This window comes from Echinops telfairi, unplaced genomic scaffold (genome assembly GCF_000313985.2).
Source record: "Echinops telfairi isolate 266 unplaced genomic scaffold, ASM31398v2 ScPeMD7_18;HRSCAF=68, whole genome shotgun sequence".
In the NCBI taxonomy this organism is placed as follows: domain Eukaryota; kingdom Metazoa; phylum Chordata; class Mammalia; order Afrosoricida; family Tenrecidae; genus Echinops; species Echinops telfairi.
Genome location: NW_022103915.1, coordinates 36,092,730 through 36,101,096, shown reverse-complemented (window position 1 = coordinate 36,101,096; position 8,367 = coordinate 36,092,730). Strand labels below are relative to the sequence as shown.

Sequence of the window (8,367 nt, the reverse complement as noted above, 5' to 3'; positions counted from 1 at the left end):
GAGCTATAGTGGTGTCGTCTATATGCCATGCCTCTTAGAACTTGGGCATGTCTCTTGTAGGGACCTGAAAACTCTTGACTATGGACTCCTTACAAAAGACGGGCTTCTATTGGAAATGAGGACTGGACAGTCAACACTCCTGTTCTGGCCTTAAATCACTCAGAAACAGTACCGACTACTACTCCCACCCCAAACAATGGAAGGAAGAGCACTCATTGGCTTGGGTATTTAGAATTGCTGGAAATATTTCAAGCCAGAAAACAAAGTGAGGTAGTTGGTGGCGGCCTTAGTTCAAACACTACAGGGCAAAAGCAGCAGCCAACTGTCAAGAAATTTTTAGAAATTTGCAGGCATGTAAAATAAGGTGAACTGGAGAACTGGGGATTTTGCAGTTGCCTGGTAGGTGGGTTTTACCTTTAGAAGCAGTGTATTACTTCATAAGCAGAAATCACGTTTTGTGGCTGGGGAAAGGCCACACAATATGCCAACCAACTCTTAACAGCATGGACAGCGGTTGTAACCGAGCCAAACCACCGAAGTAGTGAGATCACAGATTTAAGTGTTTGTACAGTTATTCTTCCTCATGAAATTGTGATGGAAAATACTGCTCCCTTTTTGTGCTCACCAACCAGCATTTACTCTAGAGCACAGACCCAGCTGCTCCCGTTGTATGGAGGAGCCCATTTTCCCCTGGAAGCATGATAGCAGAAACTACCCAACCTCCAGGGATCCTGCTCCTTCCAGAGCTGCACTGTCTTTTACAAAAAGCTCAGCCAAATGAAAACTAAGGCTACCTGCCTCTTGGGTGTAATATTTTTCCCGTGAGAACACTTTAAAATATTAAGTATGCTATAGTTTTGTCAGATATCCAAATTTTTAAGGAATTCTTTGGTATAATGATGACATTCGATTAATAGAATTATTCTACAGAAAAGCTAAGTATGTACATGCAAGTACTTATTCAGAAGCTGGCTTTGCAAAGGACTAACCGAAGAAAATTAGCAGAGGCACTCATGTGCATAGCACATGGGAGAACAACCCAGGGACTATCAGAACAGGCAGGAAGTCTCCCCCAAAGGTGCCAATCTCATGACTGCGTGGCTCAGAATAAACTATGGATTGAGAATTCTAGAACACGTACATTCATACAAAACCTGTACATAGACTAAGAGGCAGAGCAGGACAAGGGAGGCTGACTGGTTTAACATCAGGCATGGTGAATGCCAAGGCCTCATCCTTTCATGGTATTTGTTCAATCAGTATGCTGAGCAATCATCCTAGCAGCTCAACTATATGAAGAACACGCCAGGATTAGAGAAAGGCTGGTACAACCTTGCTTGTTGAACAGGACGGGCCCTTTGAAGCATTACTGATGAAGATCCAAGACTACAAAGAGCTGGACCAGTAAGCATCAAGATAAAGCAGAAAAGACGTAAATTGTTTAGGATCTCATTTTACTTGGATTCATAATCAATGCCCGTGGAAGCAACAGTTAAGAATTCAAATGACACCTTACATTGGGCAAATCTGCCGGTGCCAAAGACCTCTTAAAGTGTTGAAAAGCAAAAATGTTACTTTGCCTGACCCAAGTCATGCTACTTTCAACTGCCTTATATACATATGAAAACTAGACAATAAGGAAAACCAGGCAAGATATGACAAAATAATGATTTATAAATTATCAAGGGCTCACGAGGGAGCGGTGAGGGAGGGGGAAAAACGAGGACCTGATGCCGGGCCCTTAAATGGAGAGCAAATGCTTTGAGAATGACGAGGGCATTGAATGTACAAATGTGCTTTACACAATTGATGTATGGATTGTGAGGAGTCGTATGAGCCCCTAATAAAACGATTTAAAAAAAAAAGGAAAACCAGACAAAATGGATGCTTTTGAATTATGGTGTTAGTGAGAGGTCAAAGTACCATCGACTGCCAGAATGAACCGGTCTGTCTCGGAAGTACGGCCAGATGTTCCCTAGAAGCAAGAATGGTGAGAGAAGTCTCACTTTAGTTGGGCTATCACGAGGGACCAATCCCCGGGGAACATCATGCTTAGTAGAGGGTCAGAGCAACAGAGAAGCCCCCCCAGCGAGATGGACTGACCCAGTGGGCTCTAACAATTGTGAGGCTGGCACATGACCAGGTAGTGTGTCATTCGGTTGGATACACGGTCCTGAGTCAGAGCCAACTCTGGAGCACCGAGCAACCACCACCATGGCGCATTACCATTACCGTAAGTTCCTCGTGAAGTGTTCCAACAGCAGACTGCGGGAATGTCAGTGCATGTGATGAAGGACACGTGCAGTGCTGTGTGCTCACCAGTGTGGTCACTTTACAGCAAATGCGAACATTACGGCTACTGCAGTGGCCTTTCTCCCACACTTACTGCTTCCAGACAGGAGTGGGTCAAAAGGCATGGGAGCCTCCCAGAGAAGCACTTGATGGATACTCAGGATCAACCTGGCTGTCTTGACTGACATATGCTAGCACTGGAAGCTTCCTGGAAAGGTCCCTCAGCAGTAGATACAAACCTGGAGCCTCAGGGGACTCACTGACATGTTGAATAACAAGGCAAAAACTCGTTAGCCACAGACATTGCAGCAGTGTCTTTAGCACATATGCGGACTTTCTTCAAACTCCTGTGTAGCAGGCCTTAGTTCTGAAACTGACAGTGCTTTGCAAGAAAATCCAATGTTCAGAGACAAAGAAAAAAAAACAAACACACAGGGGGAAAATATAACTAAAGAGCATTTATTTTTTGCTAGGATTTTTATCTTGAGGATGTAAGTAACTGTTGTTACCACCCCCACCCCCACTATTATTTTGCAGAAGGGTTAATACAGTGAAGGTTATAAAGTGGATATGGACATGTGGAAGATTTGGAACTAACATTAACCGACAAGGAACAGTTTTCTTGTAAGCCATCGTAAAAATGTTTAAGTATAAAAAAAAAGAAAGAAAGAAAGAAAAAAGAAAAGGTGGGGGGAGTGATGGAATCAACAGGAAGTTCAGGTTGAACAAAATCCTCACATTTCATGGAACACATTCAATCCTGGCTACAGTGTTCATACGATGGACATAGGACTAGTATAATACAACCCCCCCACTACAGCACACTGTCCACGGCTGTGTTCCAGGCCCACCCCCTCCCCAGATGCTTCCAACTCAACTATTTCCCAGCCTGTTGCGCCTGCCGACGAAGGAGCACGTAGATCTTCTCCTTAATCCAGTCTTTGTTGTAAGGCTGGTATGTCTGGGTATCAGCTCGGTAACTGAGGAACAAAAAGGTTATAAGCAAGGTGAGAGTGGTTCCAGTCAAGTTTTATACCCCCATAGTACAATGTCAGCATAAATGTGCACATAGCCATGCGTGGATTGAAAAGCTATGGGAGGATTACACCCCCCTCAATTAAGTGACGTGAATTTTGGCATACCAAACACAATCTTGTAGTACAAACAAGCAAGGTCTAGAAATGTCACCATCTCTGGAAGTAGGTGATGGTGTGCCCTGGGGGTGTGGAGGAGGACACTGAGAGATCCCAGGACCGCTACAGCAGATATTCACCCATTTTCCTGGATCATGGGCCATACTGCTCAAAAGTCTTTCACTGCTGGGAGGGCACACTAATAGTTGCCCCCCCCCCCCCCCCCTTTGAAAAGGGGGCAGCAGGCCAAATAAGCTTGGGAACCTATAATGATCGTAATGTTGATTTTTTGGACAACACACGGCCAGAAACCATGGGTGTTTCTCCTACATTTGCTAGTTTTGTTAATCTTTTCAGAGTGAAAGACTTATTCCCATTCCTGTTACGAGTTGCAATCTTGTCCTAAGACTGGCTGTACAACTATTCTTGGTGTGACAGAACTATTGAATTACATGACATGTGAACTGTATGCTACTCAAACTGTTGGGAAGAGGATTACAGTCTTGGGTACCCATGGGGGCAGTTCTGTAGGGTCACTAGGAATCAGAATCTAATCGATGGCAGTAAGCTTTTCTGTGATTAAAAACAAAACCCAAAGACTAATATGACCTTCACATACCTAAATTTATTTTAAGGTAAAAGGGAGGGGAAAAAAAGCAAAGGGGAAAGATGCATGATTGAGCCTCCACAGTCCAGTCTGTGAACCGTCTCGCTGTCATGCAGAGTACGCTGGAAAGTAGAACACGAGCAACTGGGTTAAAACGTAACACCTTCCATTTGATTCCATTTTGACCCATTTTAAATTTGTTCTAGCTTTTAATGATTTTCTTTCTTTTCTATTGAGGCTTTTCTGTGTTTTATATTATTTTGAAAATATATAGATATGAAATCCAGGACAGGTAAATCTATAGACAGTAACTGGGTTCTTGATTTCTTGAGGGCATGGCAAAGGAGGTTGGGGGCAAATGGGGAGCTAACAGTACAAGGAGAAAGAGTGTTCTACAATGGATTGCGGTTATGATTGTACAACTCCTTTTACTATGAACTGCTAAATAGCGTACACGTGAATTTCAGACCAATAAAACAGAAAAGCATTGCTTGCACAAAGATTTCTCTCACCATGAAGTATGAGAAAAGGAAATCTTATCACCTGTAACTCCCTCTTAACTAATGCTAGAATGATCAGAAGACAAATTTTAAAGGTAAAAAATTTCAAAAGAGGAGAGTCAGGATGGCCAGGTTGAGCAAGAGCAGAACTCCAAGTGCCTTCAGGAGGGTTGAGGGCAGGCATCGGTTAGCAGCCATTATAAGGGGTCTTTGGGGGAATCAAAAAAAGAGGGAGAACACATCCAACCCGATCTCAAACTTGAAATCTACCTCCTTACGCAATAAATTTTCAGAGACCAAATGAAAGCTAAAACACACACTCACACCCACCCACCAGTTTTCAAAAGAAAGAATAACCAGCATTTCACAGCCACGTGTACCACCTGGTGGAAATGGTGCACTGCATCCTAGAGGTCTGGCGTGTAATTCAACTAAAGAAGAAGCAAATGATTGGATTTGCTACTGTCTTCTTTTAACTGGAATTTTAATTTCTCAGCACAATCTCACATAAATACAAATGGTAATAAGGAAACATACTCAAAGCGGGAATGGTTTAGCACCATCGATACTACATTCTTTCTCACCAATTGTAAGACTAGAGTTTCACTTATTAAAAATGTATACACGCTTCATTTTACAGAATGTTTAACATGGGGGAGGGCGAGAAGAGAGGGAGGAGTCCTTTAGTTATAAAGTGAGAAGTATCCTAAAAGTTAATAAATTTCCTTTTAATATTCTCTGTTCATGCTTCCCAATTAAATGAAATCAAATACTTTACGGTAAAGCAGAACAGACTGCAATGGTCACTGATGAACAACGGAAGATGCGAATTTTCAAAGGAACAGAATTCCTCAGAACTGTACTACACTATCTGGGGTCACTGTAAGTCACACCAAACTCAATGGTAGCCGAGTTTGGGTTTTTTGGGAGTACAATATCTGGGCAGAACAGCCCAAATTAGATGTTATCACCAACACAATCCTGCTGGCTGGTGAACATACAGGGGTCTATCAGTTTGTATGTTTGTTTCCAACCCATGAAATACTCATAATTTCCTCTTTATGGAAGGCTGTGTATTGATGGTTGTTAATGGCACTGAAAAGGAGACAAATTACTACTCTAGCTTTTGGAAGAGAAGAATCTTTCAGCTACTGTTACGATGGGCCTAAGCAGTGACACCAGCAGGGCTGGCTCTTCAGCCAGCAAGGAGAGAACATGTAAATTAAAAAAATCCATCATTCTAGTCATATACACGTGTATAATAGATATATGTGTACACACACAAATATGCACACATACATATGAATATAAAAATGTGAACAAATTCCAATTTAGACATATATTCAAATAAGAAAACGGGATGGACCAATGTAGAAAAAAATGGTTCTAAACACTCCATTTGCGGCAGATACATAACCAATAACAATTACAGTATCCAGTCTTTCATAAAGACCATTAAGAACTACACAGCCGCATGAGTCTCTTATCTACACTACTGAAATAATATAAAGTGTGGCATAAAGCTAGAAAGGCTATGTTCTGCCATTATACTTGTATGTATTTTGGCATGTGTGCAATTTTCAGTGTCAAAACACACCAAAAACCAAAACCCAACTCACGCCAGAGTCAATGTTCACTTCCTAACCACCTGTGGGTTTCTGAGCCTGGTCATGGGAGGAGCAGCCCAGTCTTTCTCCTGCCTAACTGGTGGTGGTTTCCGAACTGCCACTGCCGACCCTGTGGATCGCAGCTCAACTCCTAACCACTACACCACCACGACTCCTTTCAAAACAGACAGACTGACCGCTCTTCATGGTTCAGTTCACCTCAGAGAATTTGACCGTCATGTCTTTCTCTTCATAACATAATCTTAAAGAACCGATGAAAACGAAAACCCCGCTCGGACCTGTCAATCTAGTTCAAAACTCAGGTCCTGCTGTGTGTCTGCCAGGCAAGCACTGGATCCCAAGGTCCAGTGAGGCAGAGCTCATCAAACTTTACAAATGAGGAAAGAGAGACTTCGTTACACCAAGCAAACAGGCCCAAGGGAACGAGCGCATGACGGTAGAGCCAGGATCCAAACTATGTTTAATTCTAACAGCGACAACTTACTGTTATGTCCTAATCAGTGAGTGTCTCCTGAGATGAGTAAAACAAGATTCTCACTTTAAGTAATTTAATATTAGGAACAAACACCACATCCCAAAGCATTGGGTGGGGTTAGATACTGTATGTCTCCATGGGTGATTTTTATAAAATCACAAAGCCGCCTATTTTATAAAACAAAACCCACAATTAAAGAATGAATCGAGGATACTGTCACATGTTAAAACAAAAACCCCCAACAGCCCATTTCCATTAAGTCGATTCTGATTCCTAAGAGCCCTCAGGGACCGAGAATTTGCAGCAGAGGTCCCAAGGCTGCAACCTCATGGAAGCAGACGGCCACATCCTCCCCAAGAGCAGCCGATGGGTTCAAACGACTGGCCTTTCAGTTAGCAGCCCAGAGCTAGCGCAGTGTCATTGGGCCTTGTTTTATCCCACCACCTGTGTTAAAATCTTATTCTGTGTTAACTGAAATATCTAGCCAGTTCTTAAATCCAGGTGCAACAATTTCCTAGAACAAATATGCCCAGAACAAAAAGATACTTTAAAAATCCTACAGTTTCATGAAGTAATGAACTTCAATAATCTGGGAATGTAAGAAGCCGCAAAATTCAGCATGTAATAAGCCATACGGGAGAATTTCCCACCTTTTTAAGACACAAACTTACCAATTCAGCTCTCTTCATAATTAACCCAGGAGTCCATGGGTGTGGTTGACAGTTAAGCAACTGATTTGTATCCCCAAACCTGACTGCTCAGGCCTACCCAGAGGTGCCTTGAAAGAGAGGTCTGCAAAGTCAGGTCTACTTTCACTTAGCCTCCCATCTACTCATGCTGAGAGATAACTCTGTATTACGTTCTTTTGTGGTAGCAGTGATAAAGATTACCAACCCAAGTTATTATAACACGTTAGAAAAAAAACTTTAATCAGATCTGAGGATAGACAGTAAGGGTCTAAAATAATCATTCCAACGTTATTTAATACAGTGGAGGGATAAGAAAATGCTACTTAGCAAAAATTGAACTTAGTTTGAAATTTGAATTGGTATTCTCTCCATATACTAACTGCATCAACTAGCCAATTTCTTAAGATATTTCTGTGCCTTTAATCTTATGACCATGCCGACAACTTGATTTATAACTTACATGTACGTAGATGAAATATAAATACTACATAGCACTCAAATGCAAAGATCAGTTCCAAGCCCTAGTGAGCTTCCAGTGCTATAAATCACCTTAAATACACAGACAAAAAGATTCAGTTCCGTGCAACGGTGGCTGATACTTACACAAGACAGCTGAGGTCCGCCAGATCATCAATAAAGTCAAACAACTGGCTGATGTCGTATGTAATGGAGGGACTGTTGGGGTTCATTCTCTTCAGATGCTCTTCGTACATTTTACAAACGCCTGCAAGGGAGGAGAGCCCAAGATCTCACAACTTCATCACATCAATGCACCAGCACTTATATAGTAATACCAAGATTTAGTCCTATAGCATTGGATTGTGAAACAATGTTATGGCCGACAGTTTCTGTGACTAGCAATTAAAAGAACAAATCACAACAAACCCACCAGATTGTTATAAGAAATAAAGGAGTTAGTTCAAATCATCAGATCAAAAGGACCTTACCTACGTCAATCCATCAAGTTTTTCAATAAACAAGTATCACTAATGCCTCAGAGTAAAAATAAAAGCAATGTCAAATTCGAGTCATGGTAGTGGGAG

General features: G+C 42.0%; 1 protein-coding gene across 1 annotated transcript in view; it reads right to left on the bottom strand.

The window, feature by feature from the left end:
- Positions 1-2,730: 2,730 nt before the first annotated feature.
- Positions 2,731-8,367, bottom strand: part of ERH (ERH mRNA splicing and mitosis factor) — an 11,813-nt gene continuing 6,176 nt past the window's right edge. The window contains exons 3-4 of the mRNA XM_004698673.2: positions 7,928-8,048; positions 2,731-3,272 (exon numbers count right to left, since the gene is read on the bottom strand). Of these exons, the coding sequence (XP_004698730.1) occupies positions 3,170-3,272; positions 7,928-8,048 (224 nt within the window). The 3' untranslated portion in view covers positions 2,731-3,169. The remainder of the gene's footprint in view (positions 3,273-7,927; positions 8,049-8,367) is intronic.